General features: G+C 45.6%; 2 protein-coding genes across 2 annotated transcripts; both read right to left on the reverse strand.

Moving 5' to 3' along the window:
- Positions 1-1,418: 1,418 nt before the first annotated feature.
- On the reverse strand, positions 1,419-6,356 carry EIF3G (eukaryotic translation initiation factor 3 subunit G). The gene is made up of 10 exons (XM_072149460.1): positions 6,206-6,356; positions 4,621-4,712; positions 4,123-4,211; positions 3,567-3,626; positions 3,368-3,472; positions 2,916-3,108; positions 2,618-2,728; positions 2,385-2,521; positions 1,802-1,908; positions 1,419-1,515 (listed from the first exon to the last, which is right to left on the reverse strand). The coding sequence occupies exons 1-10, from the start codon at positions 6,223-6,225 to the stop codon at positions 1,500-1,502; spliced, it is 930 nt and encodes a 309-aa protein (XP_072005561.1). The 5' UTR covers positions 6,226-6,356; the 3' UTR covers positions 1,419-1,499.
- A 1,723-nt stretch (positions 6,357-8,079) lies between these two features.
- Positions 8,080-20,961, reverse strand: DNMT1 (DNA methyltransferase 1). The gene is made up of 34 exons (XM_072149462.1): positions 20,614-20,961; positions 19,279-19,321; positions 18,496-18,603; positions 18,123-18,324; positions 17,458-17,527; positions 16,970-17,054; positions 16,205-16,251; positions 15,950-15,998; positions 15,783-15,866; positions 15,588-15,697; positions 15,385-15,503; positions 15,122-15,214; positions 14,889-15,040; positions 14,617-14,804; positions 14,122-14,299; positions 13,943-14,040; positions 13,706-13,856; positions 13,122-13,237; positions 12,508-12,709; positions 12,287-12,420; positions 12,032-12,205; positions 11,701-11,925; positions 11,382-11,574; positions 11,208-11,298; positions 11,009-11,134; positions 10,650-10,932; positions 10,221-10,362; positions 9,854-10,020; positions 9,583-9,760; positions 9,311-9,506; positions 9,056-9,219; positions 8,726-8,842; positions 8,561-8,651; positions 8,080-8,399 (listed from the first exon to the last, which is right to left on the reverse strand). Exons 1-34 carry the CDS (start codon positions 20,661-20,663, stop codon positions 8,365-8,367), a joined length of 4,461 nt encoding a protein of 1,486 aa, XP_072005563.1. The 5' UTR covers positions 20,664-20,961; the 3' UTR covers positions 8,080-8,364.
- Between the last annotated feature and the right edge of the window lie 1,446 nt (positions 20,962-22,407).

Below are 22,407 nucleotides of genomic sequence, written 5' to 3' on the forward strand. Positions count from 1 at the left end.
TTATTATAGCTGATGTGAGGTCAGTTATTTTTTTTTATAAAGCTCTCAGGCCGTGTTCACACTGGTGATTTTCCATATGACTAATGGATACTGATGCTGTGATGAATGCCATTGATTCCAGCAGAGAATTTCACAGGTACAGATATACACGTGTGAGCCTATACCATAGCTGCCCACCTCATCACACCAGCAGAGGGCAGTGTGTCCTCCCATCACTGCTAGGGGTGACTGTCCTATGCCATAGCTGCCCACCTCATCACACCAGCAGAGGGCAGTGTGTCCTCCTATCACTGCTAGGGGTGACTGTCCTATATCATAGCTGCCCACCTCATCACACCAGCAGAGGGCAGTGTGTCCTCCCATCACTGCTAGGGGTGACTGTCCCATAACATGCCCCCCACCTCATCACACCAGCAGAGGGCAGTGTGTCCTCCCATCACTGCTAGGGGTGACTGTCCTATGCCATAGCTGCCCACCTCATCACACCAGCAGGGGACAGTGTGTCCTCCTATCACTGCTAGGGGTGACTGTCCTATGCCATAGCTGCCCACCTCATCACACCAGCAGAGGGCAGTGTGTCCTCCCATCACTGCTAGGGGTGACTGTCCTATGCCATGGCCATTACGCAAAAGTAACCTCTTTGAGCCTCTATATAGGGTAGTAACAGAACCCACTGTCCAGATTGCACCCCACATCTGCCTGAGACATAACTGCGTGACAATCCAGCAGGATTAGCCCTCTGGTAGGACTGAGCATAGACAATGGATCGGTGATGTATGGGGTCAGGCTGTGGCCACAGATAAGAGCAGATGCTGGGAAGAAGAACAAAGATCAGAGCTTATCTGTTATCTTCAAAGTAAGAATATAATGGGAGGAGGAGACTAGACGTCCTGGGCGCCCCTATAGAGGATATACAATGTGATTCCCAGCACTAATTATATATATATATATATATATATATATATATATATATATATATATATAGAGATAGATAGAACTAATGCCAGGATAGGTGACATATACTGTACAGCGCCCTCTGCTGGGTGCATCTCTACCACCACTGCCCATATTCTCCCCTGGGACGAGTGATTCCCCTTTATCTCCAGATATATACAGTCCCACAGCACAGCAATCAGTCGGACTAAACATTGAGAGCATTTCAAGGATTTGTCCATTCCCATTATATAGATACATAGACACCAATGACTTCCTGTGAGGTCCTTACACCCAGCAACCCTCGGTGATCAGCTCGAGGGACGAAGTGCTGCCATCTCTACACTGCTTACCGAGTACAGCGCCATACATCGTGTAGTGGCTGTATTTGGTATTGCAGCATTTTACTGCAAATCAACAAATGTGACACGACAGGGCTGGAAAGTGAGAGAATTTACGGATATAAATGAGATCGAGGCTCTTCGTGTGTTCAACTGATTTATTAGCATAGAGTGATAGATAAGAAAGGCAGCGTCTATCTTCAGATCCGGCACTGAACTGTCCGCTTAATTGGTTGATGGTCTGTAGGGAGAGAACAAGATTTGGGGTTATAGATTAATCATCTAAAACTACTTACAAAGACGTTACATGAGAAACAGCGCCTCTCAGGACTGCAGGTGGTGCCCAGTACTGCAAATAAAATCCATCTATGGAGCTATCAGCAGAGTGTGGATCCCCTATGGATGACAGCTGTGGGAGCAATGACTAACTAATCCAGGGCCCATTATCCCAAAGTCTACCCCCCCCCCCCCCACATGTGACAAAAACATTGCAATAATAGAAGCCTCGCAGCGAAATAAGTACTTACTTGGCCCATTCCACATTCAGAATCAAATGGTCGTAACCAAAGCCAGAAACGCCAGCGATGGCGCGAGCCGCGTCTTCTCTGCGGTGAAAACTGATGAAGGCAAAACCCTGGGGGCGCAGAATGGAAGAAACTGGTTAGAAAAGTCACAAAATATCAGATAGAAATAAACAACAAATACTGCACAGCTGACACGTGACCTTTCAGCCCGGCTGACACTGGGGCGACTTATAGGGTCATGGAAGAGCGGAACGTGCGACAGCCAAGGACCAGCCTGTTTGGTTAGAGAGACCCTCCCAGTTTCCAAATAAGAAGTTCGGTGCATGACGCAGCAACGTCTTCCCTGTACAGTGGCGCCACCTAGCTGTGCATGGAAATGCAGCCAACCCCTTCAACTTGATAATCTTTTTATAGTGCCATCACATCACATAGCGCTTTACAAATCATACAGTTACACTGCAATGTACATGTACACAGGGGAGCCACATAAGGTCAGGATTGATAGTGGTCTCAGAGCTTGGACCCCGCAGTCATTAAGTGATGGAAATAATTCTTTAATTGCTGCTCTGACTTAGGACCCCCTTACCTTAGACTGTCCAGTAGCTTTGTCCTTAGCCAGGTAAATACGAGAGATGGATCCAAAAGGCCTGAAAAGTTCCTGGAGGTCGGTCTCCCGGGTATCTTCGGATAAGTTAGTAACACGGATAGTAGCGTTGTCATCAGCTATGGAGGGGATACAGGCAAGAAGGAGTTAACCGGTGCACTATAGGGCGAGGTGGACATATACAACAATCTATATCCAAGCTGTAATGTCTGTACCTCTACGATTAGGCTGCATGGACTCTCCCCTGCGGCTCCCTCCGTCTCTCAGGCTGGGTGGTACATACTTTCCTGTTTTGCTCACTGGAGCCTGTGAAGCCGGTTCTGGTTCTGCGAAAAAGACAAGAACATAGAAATAACAATATACGTACTGATAACCATGGCTGTCGCCTGTTACAGGGTCTGTGTCCCCCCTTAAAGACTTTAATGGGGTCTGGGTAGTAGTACACGTCCTCTGCGGGGTCTGCAGCTGGCGTCCTACTATATCTAGATAAAGGGTGGTCTACACTCTACATACCGGCCCCCGGCACCTTCTCCTTGTCCGCTGTGGAGAGACCCAGCTGCTCTGCCAGCTCCTTCTGCATGGGTCCCAAAGTGTCTTTGTAGGGACATCTTGTGGTCCAATGGTCTCCCTTGCAAATTCTACAAGACACGATCTTCTGACCCTTCAGCTTGTTCATGGGGTCTTCCTCCTCCTGATTGTTCAGGTCCTGTAAGAGCAGAAGACTGTCAGCTACAGACTACACAGACAGACAGGGACATGGACCCCCAGCACTGATGCTTCATACACATAGGGAATTAGCGAGAACCTGAAACGTGTCCGTGGTGGGACAGCCCCCTCTAAATCACATTCGAGTTACAATAAATAGAGATCATGTGACAAGAACCCGCACAGTTTTGGGCTACATGACTAGTATCAGATTTGGTGTCATGTGATAGTCACCCCTAGTAGGGTCAGTGCTCTCTCACCTCTTTACTGGTGATGAAGGTCATCAGGACGTCATCGCTGACTGTGGTGGTCGCCACGTTTGGTCCGGGTGGGTCAAATTCTGAATTTCCAAACTTCTTCCAATTCTGATTGGAGATAAAGAGGCAAAGGAAATGGTTAATTGTATCCCAGATCACCCCGATCATGTGATCTGCACTGCTATGTCATGTCGGCGCTCACCTTCCTGCGGGCCACCACTTTGGACGCTTTACGGGTTTCAATTTTGAAGGTGCGAATAATCTGGAAGCAAAGAAAAGCAACAGGAGAATGAGAAGACCTGACAATCCCCTGGTGGTCAGGAGAGGAATTACATCCTCCGTAACACGTCTTTTAGATCCCTTGTAATTTCTCACATCCAGGGGGACAGTCCTCCAGTTACAGCTCATTAGAGCTGCAGAACTAATGCCGACTAGAGGACTGTAGATGCATCAGGTAAGTTAGGTGCACCCCCCTCTGATGCCATGTGACGTCACACGAGGCTGCACTTCCTGTAGCATCTGCCAAACAGGATCATATATGATATCTCGCCCCTTAAAGAGAGGAGCAAAGTAACGCAGTGACCTCTAGTAGTAGCCGTCAGACTGAGGCCTCCTGGGTAATATCACTGAAAGACAGAGAAGGTTCCACATGTGGCCTCAGAGTAACATGTGAACCAGACACACACTCAGCTCTGCATTACCCCCTGGGTTATCACACGGCTCTGCTGTGTCCAGAGATAAGAGCTGACTGCACCCACCTTAATCTTCTTGTCATTTTCGTCCAGCTTGTACTCGGTGATGGTCTTTATGTTCCCATTGATGACCTCTCGAGGGGTGTCCAGGACATCTGCGGGAGGTGAGAGGTTACACACCTGTATGCCCTGCTGAGCTACACAATGAGGGGGCGCTACAGGGAGGGTGACGTATAATTGTATGGACTCCTTATGACACCGCTATCTATAGCATCCAATATGGCTGTAATAAGTCATAGGATATAGTCACAGGACACGAGTCAGGGGCATTATACGGGCGGAGGGGCTATAATAGTCATTACTGATGTCCTCAGATGGGACAGAACTCAAACCTTTCTGGACACAAAATAAGGGACAAAAGTTGAGGCAGGTAAATAGTTGGATTAATGCTTCTTGTCCAGCTCCAGGAGGAATAACAGAGGAACAACACAACTACAATGTCCCCATCACATGATCCTGCCACTTGGCAGCGTCTATTCCCATAATGCAATTCATTATACTCACAGCCATGATCCTTCTCCTTCTCTACAGCCGGACTTAAAGGCTCCACATCTTCTTCTCCTTCCTCTACCTGGTCAGCCCAGCTAGGCTTAGAGCTGTAACAGAGGGAGCAAGTGAGAGTGCAGCTCTGGAGTATAATACAGGATAAGTAATGTCATGTACGTACACAGTGACTGCACCAGAATAGTGAGTGCAGCTCTGGGGTATAATACAGGATGTAACTCAGGATCAGTACAGGATAAGTAATGTCATGTATGTACACAGTGACTGCACCAGCAGCAGAATAGTGACTGCAGCACTGGAGTATAATACAGGATGTAACTCAGGATCAGTACAGGATAAGTAATGTCATGTATGTACACAGTGACTGCACCAGCAGCAGAATAGTGAGTGCAGCTCTGGTGTATAATACAGGATGTAACTCAGGATAAGTACAGGATAAGTAATGTCATGTATGTACACAGTGACTGCACCAGCAGCAGAATAGTGAGTGCAGCTCTGGGGTATAATACAGGATGTAACTCAGGATCAGTACAGGATAAGTAATGTCATGTACGTACACAGTGACTGCACCAGCAGCAGAATAGTGAGTGCAGCTCTGGAGTATAATACAGGATGTAACTCAGGATCAGTACAGGACAAGTAATGTCATGTATGTACACAGTGACTGCACCAGCAGCAGAATAGTGAGTGCAGCTCTGGGGTATAATACAGGATGTAACTCAGGATCAGTACAGGATAAGTAATGTCATGTATGTACACAGTGACTGCACCAGCAGCAGAATAGTGAGTGCAGCTCCGGTGTATAATACAGGATGTAACTCAGGATCAGTACATGATAAGTAATGTCATGTATGTACACAGTGACTGCCCCAGCAGCAGAATAGTGAGTGCAGATCTGGGGTATAATACAGGATGTAACTCAGGATCAGTACAGGATAAGTAATGTCATGTATGTACACAGTGACTGCACCAGCAGCAGAATAGTGAGTGCAGCTCTGGAGTATAATACAGGATGTAACTCAGGATCAGTACAGGATAAGTAATGTCATGTATGTACACAGTGACTGCACCAGCAGCAGAATAGTGAGTGCAGCTCTGGAGTATAATACAGGATGTAACTCAGGATCAGTACAGGATAAGTAATGTCATGTATGTACACAGTGACTGCACCAGCAGCAGAATAGTGAGTGCAGCTCTGGGGTATAATACAGGGTGTATGTACATTGTACTCTGTAGTACAATGGAGCAGGGGCATAACTATAGGAGGTGCAGAGGGTGCGGTCGTACCCGGGCCCAGAGCTTTAGGGGGCCCATAAGGTCTCACTTTCCCATATGAGAAGACTATTACTATAAACCATACATTATAGTCGGGGGCCTGGCAGAGACTTTGCACTGGGGCCCATCAGCTTCTAGTTACGCCACTGCAATGGAGGTGATGATTGCCGCCTGTTCCCATCCCCCTCTCCGGTGAGTACAATCCCCGCGCTGTGTCCTCACTCTTCCCCCGGTAATGTGTCCCCTATTACCTCCCATGTCCCTCCCCTGGTCCCCGGGTCGCTGTGTCCTCCCTCCCCCGGTCACTTACTCGTAGTCTCCGGTCGGCATGGCTCTCCCAGCGTTGATGGCGCCGCCGGATGTTAAAGAGAAATAAGACTGAGCCGCACTCCGCACAATGGGAAAAGGAGAGGAGAGCACTTCCGGTGACGCTCTAGCTGCCGGCCACTCCTCCTTGGTGCTGCTGGAGGACTAGGTCACATGACGCGCAGGGGGGCGGAGACTGGTGCGGTCACATGACAGTGGCCGGGACTTCCACAAGGAATGCTGGGAGTTTTAGTTACTCTGTAGTCATATAAACTTAAAGGGGAGCTCCATTATATTTCTAGAATTCATTTGTAATCAGAATTTTAAAAAATTGTTCAGTTTGAGTCAACGCAAAATTAAATTATGGGGCAATTTTATATAATGGATCCATATGATAGATGAAGACAGGCTGATCACTGGGGGAAGGGGGGTCCTTTATACCCATAGTTGACACAGCAGCATCACTGGATCTAGATTTCCAAATTTCAGCTATTAGTTCTAGCACCACAACACGCTCTACAGCATCCCTAATGATGCAGAGACCCCTCTATTCATGGGTGGGGGTCCCAACCAATCTGGCCACCTCCATGTGATGTGGGCATGGGGAGGGTGTAGCAGGGCACAGCCTGGCCCAGGGCATTCCCCACCCTGCCGATTGCATCCAATGAGCTCCATTGGGTATGAGGAGGCTGGTGGGTGCCGCTTCTATGCCAGATTTTTGGTGTAGAAGCAGTGAAATAGCTATAGCAGATTCTTGCACAGTACAAAATGGTAAACGTGCTTATAGGGCCGCTGTGGCTGGTGGAGGGTGTGGGCACAGGGCGTTCCTGACCCAAGCCTGCTTTCTTAAAAAGGAAAAAAAACTTTTGTTCACCAGTTTTAAGACAAAACTACCTGAGGTTGGTGTAGATTTGTCTGGCAGCCACACCACTCACTAGATGCATCGAGAGGCCCAAGCTGCTATATTATACATTGTATACTGCCATAGCGCTGCCATCTAGGGTACACAAAGCAGACACCAATGAGCTCTGCCATCACTCATTGGTGCATGAGATTGTACAGTGTTGAAGACTGAAAATTCATCACTTCTCCTGGGTATCTTACACAGCATACTGAATATGCAATGGGACTGAGGGCAGAGCACTGACAACTTTACCATAGTGCTCCAAGGTCTCCTGCTTGGGGAGCTGCGCTGCATCCTGACATAGTACAAGGATCAGAGAGCAGTGTACAAGCCCCAGGATGACAGGGTAGAGTTAGTTGCCTTCTCTTTGGTGTCCAGGGTTACATGTCTGCTCTGGGTGATTCTCTCGTCTTGATTGTACATTTGTATTGGTCTATTAATTATCCTACGGAGCATTTCATGTTGTGCCATGGCATTTATAATTACTGCAATGGCATCTATGTTGGTTGTTGGTGCAGCCCCTTGAAGTTGAGTGGTATAACACTGTGGCCCTCTGCCAGATAAGGTTGTGTGCCCCAAGCTGCCATCCAGTGTATGATGTGTGCTGTGCAACTCAGTAAAGATGGGACCACTGACGCCCAGGGGAAAGTGACATGTTGAAGCAATATTAGATGCTAGAAAGGGGATCCCTAAATATTTGCATTCCTCCCTTTTGGCACAGTCACCTGCAGGCTCAGGAGCTGTCTCCAGTACTGACCAGGACCCAAACAAGTACAGATATCAGGGTGCTTACTACTCCATAAAAGATGGCCTTAGTCACAATTCATTTTTAGTGTGGAGTTAGTAATAAAGCAGTGGGTGAAGTGGACATTGTAACATGAAATTACACTTGTCAGACAGATACAAAATTCCCAGAACTGGCTGATGGTGCCATCAGATAATGGCCATACACAACACAGGGCACACCAAAGGGACAGATTTCATACAAGTTTTTTTTATTGGAAATATTACAACATATAAAACCTACTTATTAGATTCCCACAGATACAAAGTGGATAAAATGCAGTACATCCATTAAAAGTTGATGGTTCATAATAAAAACAGGTAAACAAAAACACCCGGTTTCAGCTTAAAAAGCCTGATAAGGCCACAGGAGGCGCCGGACCGAGCGGATGTCTGCAGTGCACAGATGTATAAAATAAAAAAAAAAATACAGGATGGATTAGAAGTGCGGTGGAATTCTTATTCCAGATAAAGGGTTAATCCATCTCCATCTTCTCCTGCTTTACAACCTCTACAATAGAAAAGGTGAAGTGTTAATACACGTTCTACAAATGCAATGTCCACCATTACAATACAGGTCAAAGAATTTTAAGAAAAAAGTTCATATTCCTGTCCCTTTTGATTGCAATTAATAGCTTTAGGAAAGAGAGGTTGGAGAACTCCTTTACGCACCTGTTTCTTTCTCTTTCAGACTTGCCAAAACGCAGGCCTTGATCTCCAAGCCAATTGCTCTAGACAAGGGTGGTGGTACGGCATTACCCACCTGACAACACAACATAGAAAGTTAGTTAACAGTAAGTGATGTGATGTAGCATGTAATGGACAAAGCTCACTTACCTGTCTGTGTTTGTCCAAGACGTTGCCAAAAAGTCTGTAGGTGTCTGGGAAGCCTTGAGATCGGGCGCATTCTCGTACACTTACCACACGGTGCTGCTCTGGGTGAAGGACACGACCCTAAAAAGGAGGCAAGAACCAGATTATGGATTATTCCAGACAGGAGTAACACCATAATCATTGACTTGCATCTACAAAGTCTTGCAAGGGAGTAGATTATATCCTTCACATTTAGCATATCCTAAAGTTATTCAACACAAAAGAAACCATTACCACCCTCACATACAGTGCATGGAGGGTTGTAATGTGTGAGCAGGCATGAAATTCACCTACCTGTTTACCCATGGGCTCAGGGTTAGTTACTGTTGTGCTGAAGAAGCCGTCCCATTCCAGTCTGCCATACAAGCCGGCCCAGTGATTGTGCCTGTTCCCTGTGTGTGGCAGGCACCAGGGAATGAGTGTGTTGAACTGGCGGTCGGCGGGGTCACACTGTTTACCTGAAGAAAACAATATATCCAATATAGAGGATTGCCAACACACTAGAACATGCATTATCCATCTCAAGTCAGCCTAGGGCCATCTTTGTACCTTCTGCACAAGAACAGACACCCCTTAGTGCTCCAGTACTGCTGCGGCCATTCTTTTTGTCGTTGTGGGTGTACCGTAGCTTGCGGGTGGTTGTGCCATCAGATAAGCGCACCTCGATATTGGGGAGGTCTCGCCAGTCTGAGCCTGGAGCGAGAGGTATGTGTCGCATTCTGGCAGCTACTAGGGCGCTCATATCCTGAAAAGATCACATGCTTTAGTTACATATCCCTCATGGAGGACTTGTCTGAGAGCACATACAGGACATTACTCACTTTGCATATGTGATCCCGGAGAATGGGCTGATATTGTGAGCCCCGGATCTGCCTTTGGAACCATGACTGGGGCTCGCCATTGTAGGAAATTTCAAGAGCAGAAGCTCCATTACGGATTTCTGGTAAGTCAGACATTGTATCCCGCACTGTGATGGTCCTGAAGAGACTGGAGTTTGTCCTGAATAATCACAGAAGAGGGAAAAATAAAATCATTAAGCCATATCAAAAGGGAAAGATTTAAAGGTCCACATGGATACATTTATATTATCACCTTGTAATATTGCTGACGTATTTCTTCTCATCCACCACCACATTGAGCTGGCAGGCACGAGGTGCAAACACATGCAAGGGCTCGGGGAACATGGGCAACTTCTCTCCTGGGGCAGCAGCAAGGACGATGGCTCTTCTACGAGTCTGGGCAACACCATACTGACCAGCCTGGAGATAAGTGGTCCAGAGTCACAAATCCCAAACTTAATACATTTCCATCCTAACATATCAACACTTAAGATATGGGATGGGTACAGTCCTGAGATGCAGTTCAACAAAGGACTGAATCATAAGCCACACTACATGATGGAATTAACCATCCAATGACAAGATGCTATACCAGGAGGGGTTAGAAAGCAGATTGTTACCTGCAACACACCGAAGGTACATTGGTATCCCATCCGGACCAAGCAGCGCAGGGTTAGTTTCAGTACCATTGAGCTTTTGAAGGACACAAAGTTCCTGACGTTTTCCAGCAAAAAGTATTTGGGTCGGTAATAGTCACAGTAACTGCAACAGAAAAATATGCTCATATCAATAGGTCATCCAACTCAGATCATGACTGCCCATAGCAAGTGACCCAAGAAGATTCTTACAGTAGTGCAGTTAGGAAAAATTTGAAAGTTCAGGAGTAAATCAGTAGAGCTGGTTTAAGGTCACTGCACACTTTTTTGTAACAGGGAGTAAGATATTTGCTTATAATAGTCCTCCCAAAGAACAGCTCTTTAAAGAGGACGTGTAGAAATAGAGCCTTGTACCTGCGTCCAACCATGTAGCGGTCCAAGTCAAGTTCTCACCTGAGATAAGAAACCACCAAGGAGTTCTTGAACTTGGAATAAGTTCTGGAGTTGAACCTGTTCATCCCACTAAAGCCTTGACAAGGTGGGCCTCCACATAACATTTCAACGTCACCCTTCTGAGGCAGCCGCTGGCCCAGAGAATTGGTCTTCTCCCCTGACATGACCAGCTTCAGCAGGACGTTACAGTCTTCTGTAAACACGGTGGTTCCAGGGTTGTTCAGCCTGAAGGCCTGTGCGGCTGGGTCCCACATCTCAATGGCCCATTTGGTCTCAGAAATTCCTAAGATCACAAAGTTGTGAATTAACCACAAATCTTTGGTCTATATTACATCAAGCAGATATGGTGTAATCCCTACCCGCTTGGTGGAAGCCTTCAGAGAGACCACCACAGCCGGAGAACACATCCAGAGTGTGGAGTTTCTGTACTTGATCCTCTGGTCTCCTTTCATCTTCAGACTGTGCCGATGACATTTTACCCTTTCCTAAAAGCACAGAGGTTATATTAGCTCTGAGGTTTTGAAGGATGATCTAGTAGGAAGTCACAGCGGGACCTACCTTTCCCCTTGCCCTTCCCCTTTCCTTTGTTCATAGAGCTGCGGGCATGGTTGGGTGGATCTTCAAAGCTCTTGCCCTTTGCATTGTAAGCCTGAGATAAGAAATAAGGTTATATATAGGTTACAAGGACCACAAAAGTCAGATAGGAACTGACCATGACACCTGCACACTTACCTCCAGAAAGTAGAAGCGGTCAGACCCTCCGGCTGAGTATTCTTGTATGGGCTCATTCAGATCTTCACCGTATTCTACAGTACAACGACCCTGGACGTCTTTAAAGTCCACCATTGCCTCCTCGTCACTCCAGTACACCAAGTTGATATCTGCATGGTAACTTGCCTTGACACCCTTGTGGGTATTCTCAGGCCTGTAATGTAGAAATAAAAGTTTACCAAAAAACAAAAGATATGCTGGCTTCATTATACCGAGTTGGTTAAATTTTACAGAACCAGGGATTAGTTCTGATGAAGACCCAACCATCATCTGCCGTTACCTGTAGAACTTGTAGACTCGCAGCTTGATGTCGGCTTCATTGGGTTTTCCATTGCTCCTCTTGTTGCAGTAGATTTCCTTAATGCGGCCCAGTCTGTACGGCTCGGGGGCATCCAGATTGCTGCCCTTGATGTAGTCTGAGGACTTGCGATAATACTCTGGGTACAGGTCTTCATCCACATCGTCCTTCTTATGAGACCTCTTCACAGGACTGCCCAGTTTGACACTAGGGGGAAGAAAATTATATAGATCATAAGATGGAGCTAACTCCACTATGTTTCATAAAGGGAAGCATTGACATCACCCCCTCAGCTACATCTCTAGGCTCTTACCTAAAGTTGAAGGCATCAGGTAGGAGCAAGACCCCATCACCAATCTTGTACTGGACGCCGTTCTTTGTGGCCATGCTATAGCAGACTTTTCCATCAAAATCGTCGGATACATCAAAAACCCTTGGCATCTCCCTCTGCCGGATTTCTGCCAGCCTGGTGCAGCTGGTACAGAACCTAACAAAGAAGCAAAATTTACTGTAGATATGGTTCCTGATTATAGAATGAACTTTAATTAAAATCTAAAAACCCACATACTTGTACTTATTGTCCTCTGCTGGTTGCACTTTCGGTGGCGTCTCAAAACGTGCATATTCTGGGTCATACCACAGCTGGTAGAAGTAGGATTTACCATCATCTTCCACTACAATGTCGTCATCATCTACACCACCCTATGTTTTGGGGCAGAAGAAACAGATTAGACAAGAGATTTTTGAAACTGATACCATGTGCTATGTACAGATATGGAGGTCACTCACCTCCATAAACCAGTTTTCTGATGGAGCCTTGTAGATCACATTAACTTTGCCGTGAATGTAGGACAACTGCATGTCTTCACACTCATCCACAAGGAAGAGCTCCAAGGGATCGGATGTGGCTCCTAGGACGGTGTCAGTCCCCAGGCAGAACCAGTGAGCGTGGAACATGGGGCCATTGGCATCTTCCCACATGGATGTGATCCTAAAGAGAAGGATAAAGCTTAACATGTGATGTAACCCAACTCCAATGGGACTGTATGTTAAAGGATAAAATCTAGTCACAAGAGGAAAAATATCTAGGTCACAAAAAAAAAAAAAAATAAGGATAACACATCAAACTCCTGGCACAATTAGTATTGTGTGGGTAAAGAATAGTGATATGTTGCATGATGCACTAAATACATGGAGTACTTGTTAGGCGGCTTAAAGCAGCCAAATGCAATGTGCGAAGCCCAAGTGTTCTGCTGGATTTAAGAACCTCAACCCAAGTCAGAAACTTCATTTGGTTCTGATTGTTAAATTCAAGGAAAATCAGACACTAAAGATGAAGTTAGCACAAAGTTATCCAATCTTACAGCAAAAACTGAATATGCTATTAAATGAACAGTACAAACCTTGCCAAATACAGAGGCTCAGTGGGGTTATCAGGACTCACAGAAACGCAGTCACCAACTTCAAGGATTTCATCGTCAATGGAAACTTTTAGGTAATATTCCTTCTTCCCTTCAACCTATCAAAATACAAGAAATTGCTGCAGATAAAAGGTTGTGTAGGTTTAGAAATTGTACTTCCCTAAAGAATAGGGGGATAGCAGTGATCCTACAGCTGGACCAACATGACCTGGAGAACAGGATTCTTGTTACAAAATGTGAGCTCTGGTCTCCCTAATCTTTAACAGTTATCCCATTGAATGGAGTAGACTAGATGCAGGTTCTCAGTTCTCCAGATAGAGGGTCACATACTGATGTTGTCATAACACACCATCTTCTGTAGCATCAGGGACTCAATGGTTGGATTGTTAGTTGCATTGCCGAGTGTGTGCCGGTTGTCATTTGCAGATGTCTCGCTCATGTTTTTATTTTTTGCAGTAACCCTTTATCTGTATGTTCAGGTGGCGGCACTGCATCAGTGAACTTAATGTCACCATACACCCTGCATTACACTTATGTAGATGGACATGACTTTCCAGACTTGTTACCTTGACAGGGTCGCCTCGCCAGGAGATTCTGTTCTTTTTCTCCTGCTTCTTCTTACGGCCTTGGAGGATCTTCTTAGGAGAAGGCATCTCAGGGATGTTGTCGTCCACCTCCTCGTCTTCATCTGCTTCCTTCACAGCCAGGTTTGGACACCTAATAAAATGGTCAGGGTAAAGTCAGGTTGTATAGTAGTGGGTTATACTATAAATAGTGACAGGGTAGGTATAATGGAAGCTCACCTTCTCTGCAGACAAGCCTGTTTATTGCGGCCACCTCCTCCAAACTTCACCATGTCTTGGCAAGCTCTGCATTTGCCACAGTCTGGCTGCTGGCACACCTGGGGAGAAAAACACCAGAGTGACCCAACTTTACATGATGAGAGGCAGTGATTTCTAGCTTGTGGACAGCGCACCCCTACCTCACACACTCCACATCGCCTGCGCTTGGAGTTCTCCTTCTCGTCGTTGTTCTCAATCTGTTCGGAGAAGAAGGTGTCGAAGATCTGGTACACCAGTCGTGTGGTGGTGGCCTTTGTGGGTCCCTTATCCTTCACAATCTTTGTCGGATGTCTTATCGCTTGTCTCCTCGCTGCCCGTCTGTACAAGAGGAAGGGTTTTGTAACTTTTGGTCACTAATATCTACTTTAAAGTTTTGACAAGTCTTAGGAAGTAAAAGATTGATTGCAAGATTTTTACTCATCCAAGCAGATCCAGAACATTGCTGTACAGTGGGTAACCAGCAAAATCTGACTCATTCCTTGGGGTGTGCCCCAAAAGAGGACAACCACTTCACTGTAATTGAAGGTACCGGTTCTTCAACTGAATAAGCAACAGCTGTATGTTGGTGTTCTTACAAAACCCTTATAACCGCTCGCTCAGTAGAATGGACATAAGGAGAGAGTACCATCACCCACCTCTTTCCCAATGTGACACCAGCAAGTTTGATCAGGTCCCTCATACACGGAGTGACAATGACCGGCTGTTCGTCACTGTCGGCAGCATCATCGTAGCTCTCCACCTGCTCCACCACAAACTGGGCATGTCTCAGGAGAGAGTCCTCAGTGAAGCGGTTGAAGTTTAGTCCTGCTGGAGGGACGGTGGTCTAGAGGGAGAAGGTGGAGAGATTACTACACCAAGGTCCTGTTGGATAATAAACCCAAGAAAGGCTTCCTTAACCTCAACTCACCTCAATCTTGTTCAGGAGATCTTCATAGCTGACATCTGGATTGTTTTGGAGGAACTCAACCACAATTTTGCTCATGTAGATCTTCTCCTGCATGAGGGCGAAGATTATACTGTACTCATCGCTGGGGTCCATAAGGAAGTAATCAGCAAATGCTGTAGAGATAAAGTTGTACATCAGAAAGGGGATATGTTATGGCTTGTGCATGTTAGTGGAGGAGACAGATGAGTACTTACCTGTAGTAAACCCAATGAGAGCCTTTTCCCCTCCGTCAAAGCCGGTGATCCACCAAGCATTAATGGGTCCTAGCTTCTTAGCCCTTACACCGCCTGTAAGGGAGAATTTACATCTGATTAGGGTTTAGGGCATAACATCAACATCCCTTTAAACTTACAAGTCAAGGATATGATGGGACCTACAGCAATCAAGGTCAAGTCAACCCGTGCACAGCTATGGGCATAACCGTTTAAGAAAATACATTAGCTTGGATTTTGCTCACCATCCAAAGAGGGATTGTCATCATAGATTGGCTTTACCACACCGCTGAAGTATAGCTCAACGTTCTTCTCAATTAGTCCAGAATCAAAAGGACAAAGATGTCCCTTCTTGTCGTAGACACTAAATATATACAAGGCAAGTGTTTAGGAGTGCACCAAAGAGACAGGCAATCCCCCGACACATGTACATGGAGCAGCCACAGACCTGAAGCTTGTAACCTTGTGCTGGGGAAGATCCTCATAGCTCTCAAACCCATCTTCATTAGCATCAAATAGCGACAGTCGCTCATCTGTCAACATTTCTGGCTCCTCCAGCTGTGAAATAGAAAAACACACAAGGTCAAGCATCAGATTTTTAAACTATTTTAATGCACGGATAGAATCTCCATGTCCTACTTACAGCATCATCTGGGTCACCCTGGAAGTACTTTAGGTCGGGGTCATCCAGGTACTGCCTGCAGTCAACACACTTAGGAGGTGGAGTCTGCAAAGAGATTATATATGTAACCCCAGTATAAACCTTACACCGCAGGATAGGGCTACAGCAAGTCTGACACTACGTTTTACCTTTGGAACCTGAACCGATTTGGGCTTCGGAGTTTCCTGTTTGACCGGTCTAAAGAGAAAAAGTTCATCATGAAGATATTGATGGGACCTAAATAATGCAATAGATCCTTAAAGGGAGACTCCAGACACAGCCAATTCATTGTGCAGGGTCCGACTAATACAAATGAATAATCAGGCACTGAAGGGAGGAGCATGACTAATTTTCAATGAATCATCTGTGACTGGAGCTTTCCTTTAACATAAGGGACAACTTACTTCTCTTCATCCTTTGTTTCCACTTTCAGTCTCTTCTCAACTTGCTCCTTGAGAAAAAAAAAAAAAAAAAAAAAATAATAATATATATATATATATCATTCTACAAAAGGTGTTAGAGACATGGCAGTGGGAGAAAGCAGCTTTATGAGGGGAGTCACCAAGCCCGGTTATAAGATGCACCATTAAAAATCAGATATAAGCCATGTCCGATTTAGGTGGTGGCATTGGGATACAAAAAAAATCCAATAAATGCCCAGAATGCAGATATCACATGGCTGCACAAACATGAGGCTTGCCCTTTCATTTGAGACTTTTCATGGGGCATGTGCTCATTTGTTACTTTTTTTGCTCCTAAAACAGTCTTTCAAAGTTTGGATTCCGGGTGATAACTGGGGGAACACCGCAGAAAACCAGACAATGGCAGATGTAAAAATTGCAACCATTTTAAAATTTTGGTGCAAATCTAAAGTTGCCCCTGAAAAGGGATAGGGAATTTGGAGTCTCCGAATCAGTTCCAAGCCAAATTTCTAAAGTCAAAGGCCTAACGCCACATGTAACAATAAGGAAAATACACCAAGATACATTTGACCAGCAGAAAAGTCCCAAAAAAACCACCAGGACAGACAAAGCCGGACTTATGATACATGTGTCCCATAGTGCACAGATTTGTATCAAGTGAAAGCCATACAGGAGTGTAAACTATAGGACTGATGTGAGAGTTCAGCACTTGACCACATAAGAGATTCTATATTAAATAAAACACACCTCTTCATTTTGCCCTTCTTCTTGGGAGGCTTCATTGTCCGATTTTATATCACCATTGACTTCATTGGACTTGCGCTTGCCCTGACTGCAGGGGGGGAGAAAGCATTCATATGGAGAGCAGCGACAGAAAATACCATTCAGTCTATAGTATTTCCTAATTAAGTTCTGTAAAGTCTCACCAAGCATTCGTTTCGTGTGATTGCTTACTTCTAGATGCTTTTACAAAATACGGAGATACACACACTACAATGAATCTGCAGCATGCAAACATACCCAAGAGTGACAACTTTCTGTACTGAATGGTGCAATGGGGACTGGCATTATAACGATGTATTGCCCAAGTGTTTTATTTGTTAATTGGATTAATTTTTTTTTTTTTTTTTTAGGTTATAAAAACCATTGTGACTCAAGTACTTGCACCCGTTCACCCTTCCCAATTTAACTATAAACCCGACTCATATAATGGACCAGGAGATGACCCTACTAACCCTTTGCTGAACATGGACAGGATGGTTGGTTGTTTCCCATTCTTTGCAGGACGGCCACGACCAGAAGGTTCTGCAGGAAAAAGAAAATTAATGGATGGAAAACCAAGATTCTGGTTCTCTAACAAATTACATTTCCATAACCTTCCTTTAAAGGAAATCTACAGTATAATAAACCAGGGACACTCACAAGACTACCATTCACAGTGCCAGGAACTATATTTGTTATCCATGGCGTCCTTAATATGGTATGCTAATGAGCTTCTGTGGGGCAAGAGTCCCTTGGTGTAGCAGATTCACCAGCTGTTACACTGTGCAGGAGCACATCCCTTCCTCTTGACATTACAGAAGGCTGAGGGAGGGTAAGAGTTGGCAGCCTGTGAAGCTGCAGCACAGATGGGCTTTGGTAAGATCCCCAGGGACCTTCAGGCTCCTTAACATAATTTTCAAAGTTGATTTTTGAAGCAAGGAACAAATATTAGAAGATTACCAGTGTTGCAGTGTGGAATCTATGAGCAAATCCCTGGCTTATGATGGATTTTGACTATTAAGTTCCCCCTATCCACAGAATGGACTCCACTCATGGCTTCCATATGAATGAAGCCACTGTCAACAGGTATCCCCCTCCAAATATCCCGTATAAAATGCCCTTGACATGTAGGAATTACTTTTGCTTTCTCCATTGGCCTTGCTCTTTCGGCCCCTGCGACCTTTAGACCCTGGTGTTGTAGCCTCCTCCATTTCCACGTCCTCCTCATCGCTGCCGCAGGTACCATTTGGAGAGCAGCCATTAGTCTCCCCATTCACAGCTCCATTCTCCACACCCAGCTCCTTCCCCAGCAGAGCCTTCACCTTCCTCAGATAACCCTCCTGCATGGAGAGAAGGGAGAACACCAAATATTCAACTACTGCTCAGTGCAATACTCCAGGACAAGTCTTTCAAGTAGGTAGTGGTCTACAGGAGCCCCTTGAATAAACTTGGCAAAAGTAGTTTATTTAGACCATGGACCTGAGCCCAAATTCAGCGTAGGCAGGTCTCACCTCAGAGAGCTCCTCCTTGCTCAGCTTGGTCTCCAGATCTGTCAGCTTGTCCTTCACACCTGCCTCCAAGTACTCCAACACAAGATTCAGCTTCTGCTCCACACATTCCTACAGAAAGGCCAAGGATGCTTAAACCGGAATGGCTGTTATTTGTGCAAATTGCACTAAAAATTTGCAACTTTTTAAGACTTCCACATCTGGAAAGATCAGGCACTCCAATGAAAAACCCATGACGAATCTTGTGAAATGGCATCAAAAGTCGCAAAAAACTTTGATAAATGCCCTGGGTTTTAGGATGTGCCCAACAGACTGGCTCCAGCTGATTGAAATGTGAATAATGACAAATATTAGATCAACAATCATAGGCCCAGGAGGCAGTCATGGTATCTGATACGTCACATTAGCAATGACGGCTCACTGGTGACAGAGGAACTGGGCCACCAACAATGGTGGGTATTTGCTGCAATAATCAGGCTTGCATGAAGAGATGGCAGCCTGTGAGCACACACCATAGTCCCATAAAGGACTTGTGACGTATTAGTACGTCACAGAGGCTTAAGGACAGAGCTATGGTAGCTGGAAGCAGTAGCGCCCAGAAATACATAGAGGTTGGGCCAAGGTGTAGGTTTTAGGAACAGCACCACTATAATTCACAGGCAACGTCTGGTATTACAGCCAAGCCAGAAGCAGGGAACAGCTGCCGCCCTTTACAGTTGTAATAAAAAAAAAGTTATCACTAGCCACGACACATCTACCACCACACAACCAGCGTCCGCCCCGTACCTTCTCTGACAGGCCGTCTTGTTCTTTATCCAACGCCTTCAGTCTGTTCACAAGAAAACAGGATGTTAAACTACATGGACAATTCTGTATACAAAACCTCATATTTACATCACTCGTTTGGGGAAAATGTGAGAATTTCAGAAAAATGCAACATGTGTCTAGTATACAAGGACAGGGTTGACCTGTCTGGCCACTAAGAACCCCCATTTATACCTTCTAAAAATCAAATCTTATAATGATGCTATGAGCCCAAGGGGCTTCCGTGGCATATGTGATCTAGCTCTGAAGACGGTTACCCTCCCGTTTGACAGGACTTTAGGTAGCAGTGGGGGGAGGGTGAGTGTAACAGTCTGCAGAGCCAGATCAAAGAGGGTCTAGGGATGCCCCCCCCCCCCCCCAGACTCATTAGCATCATTATAACAGTTGATTTTAGAAATAAGAATATTACCACAGTCACGGTGCCCGGATCTTTGAGTACGTGTCTGTGGTTTATCATTAGTGATATGGGGGATCCTTGTTCTCTGGATTGCTGGGGAGTCCCGGGCACATGATTAATGCGGGGATCCTAACCCTCACGGATCACCTTGTTATTCTGTCCACAGAATAAGCCGTATAGTTTACGGGGTTAGTACAATCGCTTGTCATGTCAGCTTCGATCTGATGTGGGGACACTATAAACAAAGTCATTTCCTTCTCTAGAACAGCGGAAAGATCAGAACTAAGCGCATTACTGCAGATGTTCTGTGTATCAGGATTGGACTTCATGTCAATCACTCCACACACTGGGTCACTACCAGAACCGCAGTCAGGCATTATGTTGGTAGTAGGTCGGAGATGTCATTTGCTGCTCCCCATCACCGGCCTCAAAGACACAGTGCTGAGTCCAGTGACAGCCCACAGCCAGAGTACCCTCTGTACATAGCAGCCAGGATTGTAATTATACTTTATTGATCTACAAGCATCTGGGACTGCCTGCACAGTGTCCTGCCTGCAGCTTTCATAACATACCTTGTCCATTCACTGACAGCAAGCATGAGGTCAGCAATACACTGACATGCAGACACCACATAGAGGACAGGAGTCACAACTGGGACAATTTAGAAATAGTGATGCATGCTGGGAGTTGTAGTCCACCCATAAGCACTCAGTGCAGATGTGGCAGGACTACAACGCACAGCATGTTCTGACATTTGCAGACTAGGACGAGCAGTAATCCTTGCAGAGGATGTCAGTTATGCTGAGACTTGTAGTGCACCAAGAAGAAGCACAGATGAAGGGATGGGACCAAACCAGTGACGTCATACAGCTAGACGCGTGACGTAAGGCGCCACTTACCGCTTCCTGACGTCAGCAGGCAGCGCGGGAGAGGAGGCCTGGGCCGGCATGATGCGGAGAACACACGGAGGAGACTGAGCGAGGAAAACGCAGGAACGGAGCAGCAGATACAAATAACGCGGGAACCGCCGCCTTTTCCCGCCAACACAGGAGCCGCGCAGGGACTATAGAGACGAGACAAGGCGCGGGCCACGGAGCCAAAGCACTGAGAGATCACCGGAGACACCCGAAACACAGAGACACCCGGCAGCACGCTAGCCCTCCAGCTTTTCAAATGGCCCCGGGATCACGTGACCCCGCCCCCTTCGCGCTCTCCCGCGCTTTGTGTTTACGCGCGAAACCCGGGCCGTGACGTCAGGTTTAAAGGTCAATCTGGCGGCGAAGTGGGGCGCACGCGCAGTAGCCTGTCCCGCCAGCAGCTTGGTCCCGCCTCGCCGGTGACGTCACCGATGGTCCTGGGAGAAGACGCGCCGGACGGGTGGGCGCTGTTCACACACGTTTATAACATCCATATTATTAATACTACTTTTATTTTTTATTTATTTTTTTTATATAGAATCCGTGTTTCTTATTGCCCTTCCTGGTGCTAACCCCTCATATTTGTAATCTGTAAAGCACTTTGATATTTGGTGCCGCCTTATAAGTACAGATTATTATTATTATTATTCATTTATATGTTTTCCGTATCCAACAAGAAGCAAATCACTCCCATATCACAGCAGGGATCAATATTCAATTTTTTTCTCAAAACTGCCACCAGCAGACAAATCCAAGCCATACCTGTTTTATATCCGAAAAAACGTCACTTTATAGTAAGCGCTTAAAATACCAATAATGTCGGATGTGCAGAAAGTGCGCTCAAAGTAAACAAATTGGCCTTAGTTCACACTACCGCTTTTTACCTCCGCTAAAAAAGGAAAGAAGGGAGTTTTAACGTATCAATTAAAAATCCCATTGACACTAATCTAAATTTTGTGTCATCCGTGTTGCGTTTAGGCAGGGATCGTTTTCCTCAGACGCTCCGTCAGACTAATGGAGCAGCTGGCCACACTGCTCCATTAATCTCTATGGAGTTGACGGAGATCAGTGAGCGCTGTGCTCGGCAATTTCTGTCAGCTCCATAGAAATTAATGGAGCAGAACGGTCATGCGCGTCCGTCTGTTCCATTAGTATGACGGAGTGATGAGGGGTCCTACCATGTTTTTGCGATCCGTGGGGGTCTCAGCACTGAGACCCCCCATTGATCAGCAAGTTAGGCTCTATCCAGTGAATAGGGCCTAACTTTTGTTCATGGGAAATCGCCTTTAAGGCCAGCACGCTGGAGAGTAGGAGGAGTGCAGCTCTGGATTGCAGTATATTACAATGAACATATTTTCATGTCCCACACTGGAACAAAATAAAAAAGTAAAAAAAAAAAAGTATTAAAAAAGAGTAAAGGTCCCCTTCTCATATAAAAATCAAATACAACATAAAAAAAAGTGAAAATCAACAAAAAAAAGTCACTGAACCGGTATAGTGAACGCCTTAAAAAAATGCACAAAATTTATGAAATTTTCACATCTGACCTCATAAAAAACAGCATAAAAAGTGATCTTTCCTTCTATGCCCGGCTGTGGGCCCGTACAGCAGTCACCACCACATATGGGGTATCCTCATATCCTCAATTGGGGATCAAACTTTATGGAGTTTTTCGTCATTTAATACTTTGTGACGGTTTAATTTTTGACCAAAATTAATGTATTGGCAAAAAAAAAAAATTATATTTTGTTTTAAGCCCTGTAAAACATCTAAAGG

Source organism: Engystomops pustulosus, chromosome 4, assembly GCF_040894005.1.
Source record: "Engystomops pustulosus chromosome 4, aEngPut4.maternal, whole genome shotgun sequence".
In the NCBI taxonomy this organism is placed as follows: Eukaryota; Metazoa; Chordata; class Amphibia; order Anura; family Leptodactylidae; genus Engystomops; species Engystomops pustulosus.